General features: G+C 40.5%; 2 protein-coding genes across 2 annotated transcripts; one reads left to right on the top strand and one right to left on the bottom strand.

Moving 5' to 3' along the window:
• Positions 1-6,898: 6,898 nt before the first annotated feature.
• Positions 6,899-14,033, top strand: tmem50a (transmembrane protein 50A). Its single transcript, XM_063183800.1, has 7 exons — positions 6,899-6,956; positions 8,013-8,123; positions 8,490-8,602; positions 9,456-9,523; positions 11,776-11,868; positions 12,596-12,656; positions 13,133-14,033. The coding sequence occupies exons 2-7, from the start codon at positions 8,022-8,024 to the stop codon at positions 13,176-13,178; spliced, it is 483 nt and encodes a 160-aa protein (XP_063039870.1). The 5' UTR covers positions 6,899-6,956; positions 8,013-8,021; the 3' UTR covers positions 13,179-14,033.
• Positions 14,034-14,432: 399 nt separating this feature from the next.
• On the bottom strand, positions 14,433-16,273 carry LOC134470055 (ras-related protein Rab-39A). The gene is made up of 2 exons (XM_063224078.1): positions 15,908-16,273; positions 14,433-15,458 (listed from the first exon to the last, which is right to left on the bottom strand). The coding sequence occupies exons 1-2, from the start codon at positions 16,120-16,122 to the stop codon at positions 15,038-15,040; spliced, it is 636 nt and encodes a 211-aa protein (XP_063080148.1). The 5' UTR covers positions 16,123-16,273; the 3' UTR covers positions 14,433-15,037.
• Between the last annotated feature and the right edge of the window lie 4,822 nt (positions 16,274-21,095).

Here is a 21,095-nt window from a genome sequence, read left to right as displayed (position 1 = left end):
AAGTAGGCTAACCTGGTTTTACTGTAGCACAGCACTCCCTTGAAAATTGCATTCGTGCAGAAAAAACTGCGAGACATAAACCAAGCCAAAGTTCAAGGACTGCAGGGCATCAGTTGGGCGTGGTTGCAGAATTCATGCAAAAGTAGGCTTAACTCTTCCCTGGTGTGGACTAGAGCTGTGCAGGCTGTTTCGCTTTCGACGACGTACGCATATAGTATAGGCTTCTCACCACCCGGAGAGTTTCATTCCATGACGTAATTAAAACATTTTTTTTTCTTCATTGAATTGTGTTGTTAGGCAGATGGACGCAAGTAAATGGTGCTTGTTTTTGGTTGCATAAGGTAGCCTAGAAGTAGCCTATAGGGCCTAGGCCTACTAGAAATGCAATTAGGCTATACAAAGTTGAAAGCATGTAATATACTTGTAATTACGCTTGTAGCCTAAATACTTCAACTTCTAATTTCTACAACTGTGTTGATTGTAGTAGCCTAGGCTAGTAGAGAAGGGGGAAGTGATTTCATTTCAGTGGTGGAGAAAGCGGTAGGAAGTAGTAGGAGGTAGGGCCTAGGTATTTTTAGCATTCAACATTATGAGGAAGCTATCGTAAAGCTATTGTACAGCTATTGCACAGTGTCATAGAAACATTTCAAGAGGACAAATAAGTAACCGAAAATGAATGTAAATTTGTAGCTCGTCACAGGCAAGCCTGTGCATAGGTCTACTCTACATCATCCCAAAGATAATGCGACATCAGCAGGCACTTACATAGCTGAAGCAAGGTGTAATGTTCATGTGATAGGCTATGTTCAGAGGACCTTCACTGATTTAGGGCCATACCATCTCACCAAAGGACAAAGTCATCTGAAAGGATCCAATATGGGCCCGGGACAACTGAACCCAGTACACCCCTGCTTCCTTCCCGTGATTCGGGACAGCATTGGCCTATTGGTGAAGGAGATGGGCTTTAGATCAGAGGGTTGCCGGTTCAAATCCCACCTTTCCACTATACCTACTGCATGCCATGACTGAGGTGCCCTTGAGCACCTAACCTCGCATTGTTCATGCGACCATAATCAATAGGACCTTCTCTGTAAATAACTGTAGGGTGCTTCATCTTCATGTACTAATCTCGGCCAGAGAGTAAATCAGTGTAGAACCACAACTGGCTATTATAAATGGCAAAGATGTGTACACTTTGATTTGTCAAAAGTTTAATTTGGTCCATATTCTCCACATAGCTTTGAATAATTCTAAATGTAATTTATTGTAATGTACAGTCTATAATGTATTCCACAGGTGTTCTTTTTTTAAACAATTTTTTGGGTGTCTTTTACGACTTTGTTTGACAGAACAGTTTGAGAGGGGGATAAGATGCGAAAGGGGAGAGAGATGGGGAGGAGTTGGCAAATGACCCGGGCTGGGGTTCGAACCAGGGTCGGCCGCATGGCTGAAGAGTGCCCTACCGGTTGACCACGGCAGGGCCATATTCCACATGTGTTCTAATACCAAATTGTTTATTCTTCAGAGAGCAATGACACAAGCACCTGAAGTTGAATTCTCATCTTAAGGGGAGGTGGTGGGGGGTGGTGTTCTATAACTTTTGATCCATGTAGTGTAGTCCAGAGACATCTACAGTGTATGGGCCTACAGTATGTTATATCTACAGCTGTAGGCCTAGTATAGGCTATAGTCTGTAGCCTATAATTCACTTCTTTTCAGGACTTAATGTTCTTTCAATTGGGGAGGTCTTTCTACAAGCCCAAAGTTCAAACCAGACAGGCTACAGTGTCGAAATTCACAAACCTAAAACATCGGAATGCATTCTGCTGCATATACCAATATTATTTTTGAGCCATAAAGATCTTAGGATAAGGATGTTCAGTGTGCTATGATATGATAGGAGCAGATGAAGTTGCTGCTGTGCTTGTGGTCCACAGGCCAGCATCACCTATGGCTAATTGTCAATCTGGTGTGTGGATAATAATTTGCTCTTTTGTCACTAAAACAGTAGTTGAGTCAAGTCAAGTCAAGTCAGCTTTTATTGTTACTTTCTTCATATGCACAAGTCATACAAGGAAAATGAAATTGCGTTTTCTCTCTATACCATGCGAGGACTTAGACACAAGACTGACATTTTACAGACTGACATAAAGTGCAAGACAGGACAGGACAGTTGATAGTGGACTTTGAGAGGATCCAACAGAGGCTCCATCAGCCGATCTACATTGATGATGCAGCAGAGGAGAGAGAGACTCAGCAGTTTTAGATTCCTTGGCGTTACGTAACATCAAGGAGGATCTAAGCTGGTCGCATCACATTACTTCATCACCAAGACGGCTAGACAGTGACTCTTTTTTTCTGAGGCGGTTGGGTCATTCTACAGAAAAGGTTGAATCTGGGAAACATATTTCCACTGAAATGTGTTCCTTCTAATGCACTTAAAACTTCTTTAATATCAATATATAACTTCTTAACTTGGTTAATCCACACCAGGGCCAGCTTAATGTATTTTTTAATTTTTTTTATACATTTCATTAAAGAATGCATCTGTTGTTTTTTCGTCATTGGTGTTACCTACAATACACACAGTATTAGGATAGGATAGGATAGGATAGGATAGGATGAGCCTTTATTGTCTCTTCTAGAGAGAAATTTGGTATGGGCACAGAGAGTCTAAGCGTTTACACAGAACACATATCAACACATTAGACAAACACAAAAAACACACTTAACATGCAGGACTGAACCACAAAACATGTAAACATGTAGCCTACATCCAAACATGCACATATACACACAATTATATCATACCATGACTCTTTCAACCCCCCACCCCCCCCCACACACACACACACACACACACACACACACACACTCACACACACACTCACACACACACTCCCCAATTCAATAGACCTAGAACATTTACACAAAAAATAATCCTGAGTATTACATATTTGTTTAAAAATTGTTTAATTTAAACTGGAATATTGGACTAAAATCAGATACACGGAACCATAAAACCAAGAGAAATATCTGATTTAACATTTACAACTTCATTTAAAAAGTAAATAGTCAACATCATGTGAATCTATGTGACTTTCGCCATCAATGTTTTCCTTTTTAAACAAAAAGAAGTGGAATAGTATTCAAATAAGTTCTTGGAAAGTAACTTTAAAATATGAGCTAATGAATACAACAATGATGACAAAGAAAATATTGATGAATATAACAATAATTCAAGTGAACCAGGTCAAAAATAGGTGAAAAGTAACACCAGTGATGTGCCATAACACCAATGACACAAAACGTCAAACGACCGCAAAGATACCAATTTATTTTGGAAATTACCTCTTTTAATTTCTTAAACTTATTCATAAACTCATATTATTAGCATTTCATTTCATAAACTGATTTCATAAACTGCTTTTCCTACTCCAATTCCCTTATTTCTGATGTATTTGGTACATGAATGTCATTGGTGTTATGGGTTATTTTAGGCAGAAAAGTAACACCAATGACCACAAATTACAGTAACACCAATGACTTTTTTAGGGGGAAACTACAGTTAAAAACCAAACTGGCTGAAGCTGTGGGAGACAACATGCTTTCAGTGATATCAAAATCCTTTACTTATTTGATGTATTCAAGTTTTATTTGAATTGGCTCACATCTGTGGCTTTAAACTGAGTAACACCAATGACGGGCTCCGTAGCTTCATGTACAATTCTTCAGGACATTTTTGAAGAAGACAGATATCTGACTTGTATGATGTCTTTGAACACTACACCTCCTCAAATGACCTCTTGCCCACCCAAAAGCCAATTTAATTTTCAAAATAGCAGTATTTTGTCTAGCAGTAACACCAATGACGTAATTTTGAGTGACAGATATTTATTTAATATTATAAATAATATTAAACCATTTCTTAAATATGTATATGTTGTAGTCATTCCATGTAATGTTAATGAAAATGTAAGTGAGGTTAATTTAATGGAAAAAAAATATTTTTAAATAAAAAAAATATGCAATACACTTCCATGTATCATATTAGTGACACAGCATTTCTATGGGTATCCTTATTTTAAAAGTTGATAAAAAATTAAATATTAATAAGTAGACCAATACTACTTTTTACATTACAAAACAGTCTCTATTAATTGAACATATGTAAAGTATGTGATTATCAGGTCAACTTTGGCTGTATTGGTATCTACAACGTCAGTGACAGCATTTCCACCTTTTCTGTAGAATGACCCGGCTGCACATTGTATGGTATGAACAGTAGAATATAGCGAATTTCTATCCCTGTACCCAGGGGCGTAGCACCAAATTTGGGGCCCTAGGAACAACTTCTTTCATGGGCCCCCCTACTCACAACCCCCCAAACAACCCTCCCCGCGCGCGCGCGAACGCGCGACTGATATTGTCATCCTCCTTGCCTTCCTCAGACAACCCCTCTAGGCCTATGCTTTCCTCCCCTTCACTTGAATCATCTTCATTTTCAATCATATGATAGCCTATCACAGAACAGACATAATGTCCTTATTTTTCACATCACCAGTTGTGAAAAGTCTGCTATCATATTCATAGAGATGACTTTTAATCACTTCATCACTATGGTGTGAGGGGGAGGAGAGAGACTGGTAAATCTCTCTTCACAATGCATTTAGCCTAATATTTCGTGCAATAAGGAGACATGAGACATTGATATAGAACTGAACTTTCTTCAATATGCATCCCTTAACAGAAACACACGCGCTCGCGCACACATTATTCATTCACTTGCACTGGCCCGCTGCACGCACGTCATTTGTCCGTTAGTTGTTTTTTTGGGAGAGCAAGGAATAGAGAATCAGCTGGCAGAAGCTTACTATGGAATGTCGCTTAAAATAGGCTGGAACAAAAGTATCGCTGTTTGGATTTGATGCCGTTATTCTCAACCTTCTAAAGTCAGGGCACCCCGAACCTAGTCACATAGAAATCATTATTTATAAGGCTACTGCATCGGCTATTTCAGATTTAAATTGGCCAGTAACTATTTCACAGTAGCCTACCTTAAATAGGGTAATTGTCATGAGCACTCAATGCAGATAGGCTACCTGCTCAGCACCGAGGTAGGTAGGCTACTCTGCTTATCTTTTGTCTTGCGCTTTGCGCAGATTAGAATGGCGTCAGCAGCATTCAAAACGCAGACTGGTGTCCCGTCAAAATCTCGTCATTAATTTACCACACTTCAGCTACAACGGACGTTGTCAGATGGCCAGGGAAAGTAACCAGAGATTTCCTATTGAGAGTGTTGAGACCGCAAAATGAAGCAGAATGACGGTTTAAGGACTGACAGCTCGCACCGCCACCTTGACATTGGCAACTGATGAACGTGACGTTGATTAATATCGTTACGAGGACATAATCAATCTGCAAATGTGATGCACCCGATTGAGACACTGCTTTTCCTCAACATTAGGATATTAGGCTAGCTAAAATAGGCTCACCTTCTCTCAAGTTCGCACAATTTGCATCTGTGACAGGGGGCATCTTCACGTTTGTGACATTTTCTTGATTCATTTTACAAATTAGCTTTGCTATTTGGATATTTGAACCAACATCGACCCTTTGTTGGTCTTGTGACTTGTTATGAATATATCAAAGACAAATATGGGTTCAATAGGCTATCACAATTATAGCCAAAAAATGATATATATTTTTTAATCTGACTCCGGCTATCACAGTAGGCCACACGGAATGGGAATGAGATAACCAGTTAGCCTACTGTAGGCGGTAATTTTGACATTTGGGCTCACCTTTCTTGCAAGAAATCAGCAGCAGTTGCTTCGTTCTGGTTTCCCCTGTCTCTCTCTTGCCTTTCTATTCTTTTTGTGAAAGCCTGGTGTTTTAGACATCTTTCATTGCTAACCGGCTGCTGCGTTTAATGCCTATAATGAAGTGAGTGAGTGTTGATTACGCATATTGTGCAATCAAAAGTCCGCGAGAGGGCGGACTAAACCAATGCGTACTGATTATGGGGGTGTTTGATATATATTGTAGCCTATTTGCAGGCTAGGATATCCAATTTAACAGATGTATTTCCAGAGAACATTGGAATTACATAAATTACCAACATGTATTGACATTATTGTAAAAATAATGTTTAAAAAAGCAAAACAAGAAGAACATTTTCCATAGGGGCCCCCTGGTGGGCCCCCCAGGTGGGCTGGGCCCTGAGAATGAGTCGGGGTTTTCCCCCCCTGTTCCACGCCGCTGGCTGTACCATTAGAAAGTATCCTAACTGGTCATTTCAAAGCCTCGTATGGTCCACTGCCCAAGATAGGAGAGCCCTAGCCTAATCAAGTCTGCTCAACGTGTTATAAAGACAACATCCATAGTCTTCATAACCAACGATGTTTAAGAAAGGCAAAGCGCATAATATCTGATCCACCCCAGACTTCACCCATAGTAGGCCTACCATCTGGCCGCAGATAGTAGGCCTAAAATGTGTCCGCCTTTTTTCTGTTGCAGAGCTTGTCACCATATGCGCAGGGTGCAGATTTGTTGGAAAACCATAAGGGGAGATGTGTTTCAGATTTACGCAATATCAATGGAATTACATTAAAGTTTGATTAAAATCCTATATAAGTGGAGATATCAAAACCAGAACCCCCAGCTTAGGCCTAGGTCATGGCTCTGAATGACACATGCTAAATCCTCATGGTGATTCCAAAACCTAGGCCTATCATTTTCTCGTAGTTTTGCCAAGGGCAAACACCAGAAAGCAAGTCACATTTATTTTGTCGACAGATGACACATCAATATTAAAATGTGACCCAAAGCACAGAAATATGGTTGGCAAACTTTGGATGCTGTTCATGCAGAGCTCAGTCGACAACAACTGAGCATGCGCAAGTTCCAAATCTGTCGGAAACGAGAAGGAGACGGAACCAAAGGCAGCTGAACTGGTAATGTTTTGTAGCTCTAGATGTCCGTTGTTCTCACACAACTTCAACATGCTTGGCTCTGAAAAAAACTCAGTCGTTTATCACTTGAGTCGCTGAAGGTGTCGATGTAATTAGGGGATCAATGAATAGTTCTGGAGAGATGAAAGCGAATTTCAGGATAAGGTTAGCTCACAGAGCTCGCAGCTGACTGCTACACAAGCTAGCTTGTTGAAGGAAGAGATGGAGTCTTTTATCTATCTCCTTGAAATCTTTTGAAGATCACGGATATGCCACATTTTCATAAGCATTTGTGATCACAGATTGCTATTTTTCTAATTTGTCTGATGATAACTCATTGAAACATCGTTTTCGTTCACCAGCTTGTGTTTTGAGCGTTAATCCTTTGTGTAGCAATCATGTGGGAACATTCAACCCCGTGTTTACGCAGCAGCAATTGGATGTTGGACATCGAAGGTCCAACAACTTAACAAGCGAAGTTATGATTGCAGATACATGCTTCCTCCACAGTAATAATTAACCGGAGTTTTTCCTTTTGGCCACAGTTGAGGGCATTTATTGACCGCATCATTGTAATGTAGTGCTTTCCTTTGCATTGTTTTGTTGGTAGTTGCGCCTGCTGGCCTACATTTCCCAGTTATCCATGCGCAAGGACCTATCATGAAACTGAGACAAAATTGTTCTTGGTTGAAATGTCTCTCACTGCCACAGCCTGTTACACAAAAGCCTTTCCAACTAGCAACAGTACTGTTGACTGGTTTGTGCCAGTCAAGTGTGTGGAAGGTGGAATTGTGATTACCCTCATATGCTGTGATCTAGTGCCATATACTCTGTAAAATGACCTGATGTCACTGATCTATTTCAACCATGTACCGGTAATCATTCAACCAGCCAATCACCTACTTGAATTGGGCAGGTAAAGTCTGGTCATTTGGAATACGTGCCACTGGGTTGTGAAGGAATCCTTAGGTGATGGTTGGTTGCCCATCATTGCTCATATTACTAATTTATTGTGGCTATAAAACCTCTGAACTATGCAACGTCCTTCTCCCGCTACAGGTCAGAATCATGTCGGGGTTCCTGGACAGCATTAGGTGTGGAGACTGCGAATGCAATGTGGACTGGGGAGAGAAGAGAAACACCATTGCCTCAATAGCTGCGGGAGTTCTGGTGAGGTTTTTTTTTCAGGATTTGGTGGTGATAATATAAAATACACAGCCATTGATTTCTCAAACGGCACCCCCTATATTTTATTTTATGCGGGATATGTTTTAATGTCTGTATTAATGCAGTTGTGTGTAATATATTTGTCCTGCCCTGCATTTTTCTCTATTGTGTACTGCTGGACACCTTATACCCTCTGGATCACTTAGGGTTACCTTGTAGAGTACTTAGAATGAAAGTGGCGTTACTATAGTCGATTCTTTGACAGAGGACATTGTTAGCAAGCTAATGTTTGTCTTGAATGTCGATTATGAAGCAAGATTATATTGCTATTGTGTGTAATGTTGTCTTTGTGGTTTTTTTTTTGCATAGTTCTTCACAGGTTGGTGGATCATCATTGATGCCGCTGTAAAGTACCCAGAGGAGGAGAAGTTCCACCATGCCTACCACACGTGTGGGGTCATAGCCACTGTGGCATTTCTAATGTGAGTTGGTGCTTTCCATCGTGCTTTACTGTCAAGTCGACAACCTTAAGTAATAGAACTGCACAAAGAGTAAAAGCCCACCTGGGAAACTGCAGGTGCTATACAAAAGTGTGCAGTCAGTTGATGTAAGTCACAGTTGATCTACTGTATCTGCCTGATGAAGATCCAGGGTGATTGAAACTTTTTTTTTTTTTTTTGAGCGTATTTGGCAGTGTGCAGACCTACCTCCAACAACCAATTAAATTGTAGGAACATATCAGTTGCTTGCTTCCATTCATGCCAACTACAAAGCTTAAAGCAAAGACAATGAGCCCGTTTATATGGCCGTAATAATCGGGTTATTGGAACAAACAGGTTATTGGAGTAAACCGTTTATTGCTGTTTATATGCAGTCCGCCGGTTGACTGTGTTCCACTAAAGTGTGTGACACGAAGCTAGAATTTAAGGCTTGTGATTGGCTACTTATCCTTCTAGAATGTCAATAGCCTGATGATAACCTGATTATGCTGGATACATGTCTTCAGAAATCAGTTTATTAGCCAAAAACCTACCTGTGCGAATCGGATTTCTCATAAACCGATAGCGGCAATAACCCGATTCTGAAAACTGTTTATTCAGTTTACATGAGCACTCGAATAAACCGGTAACTCCAAAAACCTGATCATAAACGGTTTATTGATGCACATATAAATGGGCTCAATGTGATGATGTGGTTGATCGTAATCTCAACCCACCCAAAACAAAAACATGTTAATTGATCCATGGGCTTGCATTGAGTCGGCACTGTGAGCGGTACTGTCTCTGCCATCCTTTTGGTGGAATGGGAATGATGGTGTCTTGTTTTCGCCCATAGGATCAATGCAGTCTCCAATGGACAGGTGAGGGGCGACAGCTACAGTGAAGGATGCCTGGGACAGACAGGTATGTGATGTTGAATTATGATCTTATCAATATTCATTACCTTGTGTCAGTTTCCACTGCGAATGTGATCTTGAGGCCAAAATATCATTGATGTTCCAGAGCTGAAGTCTCCAATTATTTTTCCCCAAGGGCCGAATTATGTAGCGCATGTGAGACTGCGGGCCGGCCAAACCAATGCCCCAACCCAATGAGAAACATGTTAGATGTCTGGACAGAGAACAGATTTTAGTTTTCCCTTCTCGACAATGTCTATTTTGAGACTGATAGCATAAGATCTCTGTGAAACTCTCTGTGAATGCTTGGAGGTTTTAGTCATCGAAAATCACAAACATTTATGTTTCCATTTGTTCTGACCTCATGGCGAGACAAATGTTTGCCATTGGAGACCAAGGTTCTAGAGCTTCCTGAAGCCAGTCCCTGAATGACTTCAGTGCCCTCATGGCCTTCATCATACATTACATTTCACTTAGCTGATGCTTTAATTCAAAGTGACTTCTTATTTAGATACAGGGTACAAGTCACAGCTCAGTCCATAGCAATGTGAGGTTATGTGCTGTGCTTAAGGGCACTTCATGCAGCGATGGGTTGAGGGTAGGGTACTGGAATTACCCACATTCTTCCCACTTGTATAGGATTCGAACCCGCAACTCTCCATTTGCAACAACAGCTCCCCTGTCTATTAGGCCAGTGTCTCTCAACAGGGGTGCCGGGGCACCCTGGGGCTGCCGCGGAAACTTGGCTGATACACAAATTATGTAATATAATACATATTTGTCTAAACTAATAAAGTATTGCTTAGTCAGTGGAGTCTTTCATCTGCCATTTACGCACAATAAAGTACATTTAGGTCGCCCCAGTAAGCTGCAACTTTGAACGTAGGTTGTGTGACGTCTCCAAATGTGTTACTTTTCTAAGCTTTTGTGGTATCCGATGCGATGCCATGTTACAGCTTGTTGGTTTGGGGTGCCTTGAAAATGTTCAGGAATTGAAAGGGTGCCTCGCCTAAAAAAAGGTTGAGAAACACTGTATTAGGCCATGACTGCTTTGCCAGATAGAGCAATCCAACAGTAACTCACCAGAATAGTTAGCCTGGCAAGCTGGACTGTCACTTGAAAAGTATAGTCTGGGATTGCAACATAGGAAAAACTGAAGGTTGTGGGTAGAGCAAATGGTTTTGCTTTCAAGCTGCTTAACTGCGCATAATGAGCCAGTGCAGCGGTGTCCTCACCATGCTAAGACCGCCCCGACAACTCCAGTCGTCACCTCTGGCCCGCCCATGAAACTGCTTGTTTTCCCCTTCGTATGCTCCGCCCGCTTGTCGTGTGGTGCAAATCACTATTCGTCATTAGACATAGAAGAGTTACTACATACAACGGGTGGAGCATACAGAGGGGAAGACAAACAGTTTCATGGGTGGGCCCATAGGTGCCGACAGGATCTATACACATAAGGAATTAAGAAGAAAGAAGAACATTGTGATTGGAGGACTGGTCTGTGGCCCAGCTACGATTGTCCCCTATGGTGCAATGCTAGATCAACCCACATGGTTAAAATATTTTCTACCACAAGGGTTGTCCACCTTATAATCCATGTTTAAAAGGGCGGTGCCATTACTATTTGGCTGGCAGCTTCTAGGACAGGTAGTCAATATGGTAGACCAAGATAAATCAAACCACCCCTGCCAAATGCAAAGGAGTTTGCTCAAGCGGTCGGTCTCCTGGGGGCATTGTCCCCTCCTTCTCTTTCTGTGGCGTTTGGTGGCGGCTTGCATAAGATGTACGCTACTGCCATCTGCAGCACTAAGGGAACGCATTTATTCTCAACCAAGCAATGGAATGCTGTCAATTTCTTCAAATACCTTCACACTGTTTAAAGACTTATACGTTTCCTTATGATGTGCCTTTATGACTGCTGTATACATTTTCAACGCATTCATATTTTTCAATACTGATCTCTTTCAATTGTTATTGTTAATAATGCCATTTCTATTATGGTTGTCATTCTCACTGCTTTAAAGTGTTAGATTGTTCAGTGATGTTATATTTTGTAATATGTATGTGTTTCTTAGTGATGGCATATCACATTATAACAGAGGAAAGCAAGTTCAAATTAAGTCAATGTAAAGTCTTACATGTAAATGGTTTATCTTTTTCTTTCTTTTATTTTTAAAAGCAATCTAATAATTAATGTTTTGCAGGGTACCTTTCAATGTTATTCATATTACAAATTTTATTGCCACTTCGTTTATTTAGGTGCCAGGGTATGGCTTTTCATCGGCTTCATGTTGGCGTTCGGATCCCTCATCGCCTCCATGTGGATCCTGTTTGGCGGTTTTGTTGTCCCTCGTAAGTTTCTAGAACTGAAGGATTTTCATACTGTGTGGGCCTGCCATTGCTGTAGTACAACATATGCAAAACAAACATGTGAAAAAACTCCAGCTTTCTATGCACTTACCATATGTAAATAACTGTGTGGAACAACTTCCCTTGTTGTGTGTGAGAGAGAGGGAGAGATTGAGAAAGGGAGTGAATGTCAGCGAGTCATTTAAGTGAAGCCTAAGGGAATGGTAATTTGCCTAGCTCTTAGTGATGCTGTGTAAATCACTTCCTGGTGATACGCATGCAGAGTCTGGGTGCTTTATTTGAAGTTTGTATGACGAGTTGGTATTGTTAATCTGTCTACAGCAATAATAGCCTGTCTAAAATGCTGAGTTTTTTAGATCAATTATGGCAGTCATTTAAAAGGGCAAATATGCCCTGTGCTGGGCCATGACTGGGATGGCTGAGATTCCCCAATATGGACACTGGTAACCAACGTCTGTAGTTTTCACTGCATTTTGACAGTAGGCGGAACAATTCCTGCTGTATATTTATATAGCTGCAGTATATGTTTTTATGATATTCTTGTTGTAGTGTAACCTATACCTGTCCTGAGAGTACACATCTCTGCCACATGTGATAATGTTTGGATGATGTGATCTGAAAGTTTCTGAGTTTAAAAGGAAAACGCTTCAAATGAATTCTTATGAATTGCTTTGAGCACTAAGCCTCTTTCTGTATCGTCTCCTTACAGAGAAAGAAGTTGTGTACCCTGGGATTGCAGTTTTCTTCCAGAATGCTTTCATTTTCTTTGGGTAAGTGTTTCTGGTGTGGGTGTCTTTCTCTTGTAAAAAAAACTTTAAAGGCACAGGTGTGCTTTAAAGATGTCATGTCATCATTTTTTTCTACCATTAATTTTGTGTTGGTTGTGTCCAGTATTTAACAAATAAACTTGAGCAACAATCTTGACTTAATTGTTCTTGTTTCAGGCTATCCTAGATGGGAGTGGTGGTGTTGTGCCATATCAGTCATAGGCTATTATCATTTAAAGGCCATTCATTGGCAGCTGTGATGTTCATTCATTCATTCATTCATTCATGTATTGATTTACCCCCTGATATCATGTCCAAAATCTTATTTGATGCTATGCTAAGACCCGGCAGGTGGCTGCTGTAAACCAAGCACAGTCAAAAATATTGCAATAAGCTAACTTCCCTCATGGAAGAGTGATATTGATGTCAGTCAGTGTTTATCACCACCAATGCCCTCTTGTGTCTGTGTTGCCTTTCAGGGGGCTGGTCTTCAAGTTCGGGCGTACGGAGGACCTGTGGCAGTGATGATGCTTCAGTGGGCTCTACAGCGCTCCTCGTCTCCCTCCCTCCCTCCTTCCTGCCAGCTGGCCTCCTGCTTTTTCATTCCGTCTGATCAAACTGGTCAGGCAAAAAAAAAAGAAAAAAAGGACCATAGAGGGTGTTTGGCGGTGAACGTTCACTTGTTACAGTGTGGAACCTGTTTGATCCCCTGTCATATCTGTGGTCTTTTTTAGAAGAAGATAGGAGGCCAGGGTTGTTTTTTGTATTTAACTCACGCAGGCTTGGGTTTGTTGCTTACCCTATATTCCATACCATGGTTTGTATTTTATTTTTGCTAGGTGCAGGCCTAGAGAACGGATACAATGACAATAAGCAAACAGAATGACATGAAATTACAGTCAGGGGCTGGATTTGTTATGTGTTATGAAAGCAAACGAAGCAGAGTTATAAATAGTGAAAAACATCCTATACTTTGCCATACTAACTGCAAGAAAGCTGACTCTTTCTTTCTTATTTTATCTCTTTTTAAAGACACTACATCAGGGTTATTTGTTTATCCTTCTTCCGTTTAACATTTTAAAGGGAATGGTTTTGAAAATCACCAAGCTGGAACGTCTGTGAATGGATTTTCGATTGAGAATGTTACAGGATCGCCCTCTTCTGCATAACATGTTACCCTTGGCTGAAAGCATTGTGCTCTAGCCCATAACTGATTTGTGTTCATATCAGAAAATTCAGTCCGTATATTGTTCACGTCAGTGGATACATTATTTATAGAATGGTATGTGATGGCTTAAGCAAAAACCATGTGGCATAATGTAAAAAGCACAATTTGATATCTATGGTTTTGCGGAAAATTAAAAGGAGTCATGTCTGAAATCTTGTGTTTTGTGTCAATATAAATTTAATATGGGATGTAGGTACAGCATCATGCTAAAGTCTTAAAAGTGTTTTCAACCAAAAGAAAATGACAATCATTTTATGACATTAAAGTCAAAATGACAGCAACTCTTACAAAAGTTACACTGTCACGTGTCCTCGCTGTTGCAAGGTATCAATGCACAACTTCCCGCTTGAGCCATTGCTAAATTCAGGAAGACTTAACAGGAATCCACTCATTACACCTTTGCCAGAGAGAATACAAGAAGAGATATTAATAGAATGTTCAATCTCTACCTTTTGCCATCTATACTTGGCATTTTTTTGTTTTGTTTTTTTAATCATTTTTCTTCATATATATTTTTGGAGCAATGTGGTGCATGAGGGGCACAAGTCTACTAAAGTAATGTTGCATCATAAGGCCTGCTGTTTCATCAGTGGAGCACTGTTTCAAAAAAGCGTAGTGGGCTACTACACTCCTACATTACTATTACACAGAGCGGTTAGTAATACTCGAGAGGATCCATAAGGAGGAGCTGCCATGCTTAGTCTAATACTCCAAATACTTAGTCTAATACTCCCAAGCACAAAACGTGTCGATATACATGTATGTTCTGTCCAACTGAGAATTAAATACTTTCAGCAGTCATCACGTGACCACGTCAAAGTAATACTTCAAACGCCTAAACTAGTCATGTCAATACATTTCATTACATTTAGCAGACATTTCAAATCAACAAAATGACAGTCAGTAGCATGCAATACGTGGGAAAATAAGAGTGTGTAGCCTTGCACTCTTAGACTATTACTACTATATAATTACATAATAAAGACAAAGGGATTCTTGCAATGTGCATGTTACGGGATGCTTCCTTCTTCAAAGTGTAAAAGAAACCGCATACTCCACCAATAACAGATTTATTGCACAACATTATAGGCCTTTTGGGAGAAAGACAAGTGCAATTCATCGGGCTTTTTCAGTGTGTGTACCGGTAACTTTTGCCTCAACCACACTGGCAACCAGATTTCTTTGTCTGCGGCGGCTCAGTCTGGATAGGCGCTCCAACTGTGAATCCATACCATCCCTCTCGAATGGAGATGCGGCGTTTCTGGAAGTGATCGTAGATGCCCTTGGCCAGAGTCTGAAAGGCCAGGCTGACGTTTGTGTTGTCTCTTGAGGAGACCTCCAGATAGCCCAGCATGTTGAGCTTCTTAGCCATCGACTCTGCTTCTTCTTTGGTGACCTGTCTTTGTACGTCCATGTCACATTTGTGGCCCACCAATAGAAAGATCATCGGGTTGGGTTTGACATAGTCCAGTACCTCCTCTTGCCAGCTGCGAATTCGCTCAAAGGTCTGTCTCTGGGAGATGTCAAAGACGAGTAGACATCCAACAGAGTTCCTCATGTAGGACTTGGCAATTGACCTGTGTGTATGAAAGTACACAATAGATCAAATAATCTAGAATGCAGCAACCTTTAAAACAGACCCCACCTTCACTAGGTCCCCTGAATATAACTTAATTGTATTGCAAATGTATTTTCTGAGATTCCATTACAAAATATGTCATATTTCAAGTGAAGCTGAATAACATTAAAATTATATTGGGGGCCGGATAAAACGGCCTCAAGGGCCACAAATGGCCCTCGAGACATACTCTAGGCTCCCCACCCCTCCACTAAAGCTTACTACCGTATATAGGAAGAAACAAAAGATCACAGTCCAATGACTATGCCATCAGCAGGAAGGTCATCATTACTGATGAAAGCAGCTCTCAATGATGGTTGTTAATGAATGCTGTTAAGCAAGAGTGAATATCACTCTAGGCCAAAATTATTGTATTTCTATGATGTAAAATACATTATCCCTGCTCACCGAAACCTCTCTTGTCCAGCAGTGTCCCACAGGAGCATTTTAACCACGACGCCAGGGTCAAAATCCAGGTGGTGAACTTTAAAATCTATTCCGAGTGGTGACTGCCTGGAGTCGTCAAACGTGCCCTCTGTGTAGCGATGGAGCAGAGACGACTTTCCTACTGCTGAGTCTCCAAGGATGACGATACCGAACCTGAAGTTCCACGATACCTCCATTTTATGAAGATAAAATGACTGGATTAAAGGTTTAAGTGAAGAACAGTAGCCTACAGCAGACCTAGTATACTTCTCTTCTTTAGATTGTCTTATAAATACAGTAACTCATTTTCAGAGTGAGTTAGTATTCCAGTCTCCTATGCGTCTGACCTCGTCCTCATAACTGAACAAACTGGTTGAATACAAAGACATTTTCACAATTGTTGTGGAGCACACACCTACAGCATGTAGGAGTGAATGGCTTAGACACTGCATATGTGGGCAGAATCTTTGGCGTACATGGCAATGACAATGACCATCTGAAATGAGATACTTCTTCTGTCTCTGCGCACTTTATAATGTATCAAGTTAAGTTCCTGATGATGTGCTGGTTGATTAGATGCATCCATTTTAGCTTAGTTTTCCGATGCCTTCAGGCTGAGTTCATTGTCTCTGTTTTGTTGACCTTTTCATTTTATTTGAGCACTTGTCAAACAAGCTGGACCACAGCCTTGGAAAGGAATTGCCACATTGTGCTAAACCACACCAGGTCAGGAATACATGGCAAGTACAAAATTGCATTTAAATCTGAAACATGTTGTAAAAAACAATACATTGCAATATCATTTGTACGCAAGTGTCATATTACAAATATACCTTTATCGGTTGCTAATTTACAAGCTGATTCCTCATCAAAAGACAAGTGCCTCGCCTGTGCTGCTTAAGCCCCTAAAACATACTTGACACTACATTTAGCTGACCTGACAGACTGACGGTTATTTACAGATTATTAGCCTGATGAGGCAGACTAAATAGGAACGCTTTCGTCTAGGCCTGCTTGTATCAGACAGCAAAAAGCTGTGGGTGGGACCAAACTGTTGGCATTATTATTCAAATTGTCTTTGTTCTGCCTTGGCCAACGCTGTGACCAGGGCTCTAAATTAACATCAGCCAAACGGCCAAATGCTGATTTCATCAGTTTGGCTGGTAGAAAAGACAAACTCACTAGCCACTTTAACCCATTAGAGAGTATGTGTTTGGCTAGTAAGATTAACATCTATTAGCCATTTTGGCTGTTGATGAAAAAAGTTTATTCAGAGCCATGGCTGTGACCAATCAAATACCCGCTTTTTGTAAACAGTGGTCTCTGATATCCTACCAAGGACTGCCCCAAAGATTCAAACAGAATGTATATAGGAGCCAGGCTTTAAATCAAGGAAGTACAGTGTGGTATAGGCTATTTTTAGGACATTTTGCATTTATTTTGATTAACAGTGAAGAGTGGGACAGGAAACAAGTGGGAGAGAAGGGTCGGCCGGGGATATTACATGGGCCATGCAAGCCCACCTGGAGGGGTGCCTCACTGCCCTCTGCTACAACACCTTGTTGCTCGTTTATTTATGTTTTTTTGTTTTGTTTTAAAGAATGTATGCATATTACATCTCATTTGGTGTCCTGCCGCTCTGTGAATTTACACAAGTAAACATTTTACAGTGTCACAGCCTAGCTCAAAACCATGACAAAATAGGGACAGACGAGAGAGTGACCATTCACAATAATTTATTGAACCAACAGTACCAAACCAGACGGACAGACACACAGACAGACAGAGAGAGAGGGAGAGGGATTCAGAGCTAGAGCTCACCCACCTCTCACCGCCAGCCCAGGAGGCACCCAATCCATGTCAGCACCTGCAATGAGAAACGGACCAAGAGTATCTGGTGTCCTGGTGGAACCCTGCAATTTTGGCAGCCATGGCCTAGTGGTTGGAGAGTTGGTCTTTCAATCTCAGGGTTGCAGGTTCGAATCCCCCCTGACCTCTCCCTACATCTCCATCCATGGCTGAAGTGCCCTTGAGCAAGGCACCTAACTCCACATTGGGGTTTTGAACGGTTTTGCACTAGTCACTAAAAGACAATGTTGACATTAGTTGACAGTAAAATCTTGAATAAAGTTATCATGTTACTGTATGCGGCTGAATAATTATTTGATGGATTAGCTACAAAACTATACCAGTAAATCACTCTCCGTGAACCCCCTTCCCTTGATGCAAAAAAGTCTGTTTTTTTGTGGCTATTTTCTACAGTATTAGGACACAGACTCACTTCCTGGAATTTTAAGTTTCGTTTTTCCAGAAGCCTGAAGGTTGTTGTGCTCTTGAGACTAGATGGGAAAACAAGAAATATAGAATTATCTTCACCATCAGCTCTCTGTGTCACTTTTCCATCACTAAGGTAGGACACAATCCATGGCACTTCTTAAATGTTTGAAGATCACAATTTCCCCGTCAGTTTTTTTTGTCAGTATGTATGTAAGGCTATGTGTATTTAGATGTACAGTATTTCAGTGATTACATCTAGGCCTTCAATATAGTATACATGAGAAGATATGAATATTAAAGGCAGGCCAATAAAAAGGGAACTTTTACAGTAACACCAGAAAGTTGTTTTTTCCTTAAATGTAATGTATTCCTATTGCTTCTTCTAGCACTTTAAAAACACTGAGTGGACCTTCTTTTAACTTGAAGATACCAGGTGAGAACACATCATTTCATCTCTTCTTGTTTTGATCTCTTCTTGTTTTGCTTTAGTTGGTCTCTTGTGCAAGTTTAAATTAACAAAAAACAATTAGGGTGGGGGGATTTCAAAGCGGTATCGTTCATTACTTTGTATACAAAGCAGAGGGTGACATGTTTTGAACGTTTTATTTTATTTATTTATTTTATTTTATTTTTTACAAAAATCATTATGTTGACATTTTGACAGTAACATCACAAATAAAATGTATTATGGTTAAAATGTGTTACTGTATGCAGCTGAATAATTATTAGATGGATTAGCTACAAAACTATGCCAGTACTCTACTCTCTGTGAATCCCCTTCCCTTGATGCAAAACATGTCTGAATGTTGCTTGTGGCTGTTATCTATTATGACACAGACTCACTTCCTGGAAGTTTAAGTTTCTTTTTTGCAGAAGCCGGAAGGTTGTGCTCTTGAGACTAAATGGGAAAAACAAGAAATACAGAATACTCCACACCACCAGCTCTCTGTGTCACTTCTCCATCACTAAGGTAGGACACAATCCATGGCACTTCTTTAATGTTTGAAGATCATAGTTAAATTGTTTTCCACTCAGTTTTTTGTCAGTATATATATTTAGATGTGCAGTATTTCAGTGATTACATCTACTTCTGTATTATAGTATATATCAGAAGATGTGAATATTAAAGTCAGACCACTAAAAAGGGGACTTTTGACACTGGAATGTTCTATCTTTTTTTTCTTCGAATGTAATGGATTTCTATTGCTTCTTCTAGAACTTTAAAACACTGAGTGGACCTTCTTTTAACTTGAAGATGCCAGGTGAGAACACATAATTTCAACTCCTCTTGTTTTGGTCTCTTCTTGTTTTGCTTTGGTTGTTTTTTATGGTCTCTTGTGCAAGTTCATATTTTATGGTCTCTTGTGCAAGTTTATATTAACCAAAAAAAACTTTTGACCCCCCCCCCATAACATAAGCCATGGATATAGAAACACTAAATGGACTGAGCCAACTTTGCCGTTCCCACTATGGTCGACCACAACCCAGACATGGACTTCGGCTTTTGTTTTGGTTCGCTGCTGAATACATTGAATTTGACTCCAATCCAATAATTGCTACAGAGCACCCGAATACTGCTGCATTTGGCTTCCACCCCTTTCACAACAGGCCAGATCATGATGGTGACACTCTTCTTCCTGAAACTGACAATTCTGATTACTATGAGGTTGGAAACCTTAAAAAGACAAATGCTGACCAATTCCCGGACTACGTCATGGAAGAATACACTGGCCTCCAGGACAATAGCAACTCTGATCGCATCATTGTGGACATGGATGGCTGGAATGTTTACAGAGTCTATGTAACTCACCATTTAGGACGTTCAAATTTCTCAAGCAGTGAAACTTACCGCATCAGCCAGGGCCTCATAAGCATTATAAGTAGAATGACCCTGGAGGACTTTCTGTCAGAAATGGAGCCACCAAGGCAGCCAGCTGTGTTACAGGCAGATGTCCAAAGGGTGACTTTACACAGAGATGAGAGCAGCTGGAGAAACTGCATTATATTGTAATTTCTTTTTTTGTTTTCCTATGTTGCAAATCTTGCAGATTTTTTTAGTCAGTTTGAATAATTTTCCTACTTGTGTTACCAAACCCTGACATAATGTACAATGTTTGTGTAATTAATCTCTGTGTCTGTATAATCATCTATGTCTAGTCATAATCATTAATGCCTGAATGTTGTCAGTTTGATTGCTGTGATGTTGAACTACTATATTAGTGACAAAATACAAATGCATAAAGACTATAGGCCTCCATATCTTAACTGTCTTGTATGTATTTACTTATTTTATTTCAATGTGTATTGAACTGCAGCAGAACCCAGCATCCACCAACCCTCCTTCCCTGTACTATATTTTTTCTGCATGGTTATTTGTGTCTGTCTATGCCTTTGCGTTTTTACTGCAGCCTATGTGATGATTGTGAAAAGGCAATAAAACATTCAATCGAGCAGAAAAAATGTGTCTGTGCATTGCAACAGCTGTTTAAGAATTTTGGAGCTTTTTTGCCAACAATGTCAGGACAGTTGAAGAAGTGGACAGGAAATGGTTGGGGGAGAGATATGGGGCGGGGTTTGAAAATGTTGTGCCAGGAACCCACAGGTCCCCAGTGTAACAGAGTGTGCCTTTGAAACATAGCCAAGACTCCCTTCAGTCTTGATCAGCTGCCATTGGTGATGACTTGGAGTACTTTTACAATGAATGATGAGTAGCCTACATTTCAACAGGTGGCCTGCTGACCTGTTATTGCCGTGTTAAAGCAACATGGCATACTGTATATGATCAAAGGTCAATTTGCTCTCTTACCCATGAGCCCATGTGACCCAGTGAATAATGAGTCTGTTTACCAGTTGGCTGATCTTTTTGATGGGATTTTGAAACTTACTTAGTTAG

Source organism: Engraulis encrasicolus, chromosome 19 (genome assembly GCF_034702125.1).
Source record: "Engraulis encrasicolus isolate BLACKSEA-1 chromosome 19, IST_EnEncr_1.0, whole genome shotgun sequence".
Lineage (NCBI taxonomy): Eukaryota > Metazoa > Chordata > Actinopteri > Clupeiformes > Engraulidae > Engraulis > Engraulis encrasicolus.
Note: the sequence above shows the minus strand (reverse complement) of the source record. Positions and strands in the feature narration are given on the sequence as shown.